We start from the raw sequence: 1,154 nt of genomic DNA, 5'->3' as shown, positions 1-1,154 counted from the left end.
ACCTTCATCTAGCTGTAACATGCACGCACACACACACACACACACACACACACACACACACATGGCCGCACACACACACACACACACACATGGTTGCACACACAGTGGAAAAAGTAAAGGTTTTTGTAAGCTATGTAGTTAGTTGTAGCAACTGTTTGTAATTAATAAGTCTCTCAGAGAACATTTACAAGTTTTCAAAATTAATTGGTTGCTAGCTAGATAACCTTTCGACATGATAACTTTTACTTCCAATGTCAATTGTATTTAGTTTGTCTTCCAACGGCAAAAAAAAAAGAAAACTGCTGTGAAAACATTGAAAGAAACTTCGAAAATGTCGGAAAAAAAACGTCAAAAAAAGGATGAAAGAAGCAACAAAAACGTTGGGGGAAAAAAATGGCCAAAATGTTGACAAAAACTTCGTTAAAAAGTCGGGAAAAAGTGATGACATGGACTTCTTTAATCTCCCAAAACCTCTGTTCTCAGTTGTTGGAGCACAGATGATGCAATTCAAAATGTAAAAAGACAAAAAAAGACAACTCTGAATCATGTTCTGTTAAAAAAAGACAAACCATTTAACCCTGCTGTTGTCCTTGGGTCAAATTTGACCCATTTTTTAGGCTTTCTTTAACCGAATTGTCAAAAAAAAAAATTAACGTGGATGGTTCCATGCATCGCGCTTCCCAATAAAATAAAGGCTCAGTTCACTACTTTCATTGAATTTGGGTGTTTAATTCAATTTTATAGGATTTGAAAAAAGATTGCAAAAAAAGAACATTGAAAAAAGTGACAAAAACTTGGAGAAAGTGAAAAAAATTCGAAAAAAGTGACAAAAAACTTGGAAAAAAGACGATCATAAAGTTTTAATTTTAAATTTGTATTTATTTATTCTAAAATGCACTTTTCGTCCGAACATTATATCTTGTCTACAAATATAATATCTCACGCTTGAAATCATTTGTAATCTCTAACCCGGGAACACGAGGGGAAAAACTGCAATAAACGCACCTGTCGAGAAGCTAAAGAGCGACAACGTAATCACGCGTGATATCAAATTACAACTTTTACATTTTATTTTATTTTTGCTATTACAGTTGACTTTATACGCACGATATACAGTATGTCCTGACAATGCAAAAACATTTAAAACTTAAAAA

At 33.4% G+C, this 1,154-nt stretch overlaps 1 protein-coding gene across 1 annotated transcript in view; it reads right to left on the bottom strand.

The window, feature by feature from the left end:
• Positions 1–16, bottom strand: part of LOC120572337 — a 21,266-nt gene extending 21,250 nt beyond the window's left edge. The window contains exon 1 of the mRNA XM_039821612.1: positions 1–16. This exon is cut by the window's left edge and continues 56 nt beyond it. Within this exon, the coding sequence (XP_039677546.1) occupies positions 1–8 (8 nt within the window). The 5' untranslated portion in view covers positions 9–16.
• Positions 17–1,154: the final 1,138 nt, after the last annotated feature.

Source organism: Perca fluviatilis, chromosome 14 (genome assembly GCF_010015445.1).
Source record: "Perca fluviatilis chromosome 14, GENO_Pfluv_1.0, whole genome shotgun sequence".
NCBI lineage: Eukaryota > Metazoa > Chordata > Actinopteri > Perciformes > Percidae > Perca > Perca fluviatilis.
Note: the sequence above shows the minus strand (reverse complement) of the source record. Positions and strands in the feature narration are given on the sequence as shown.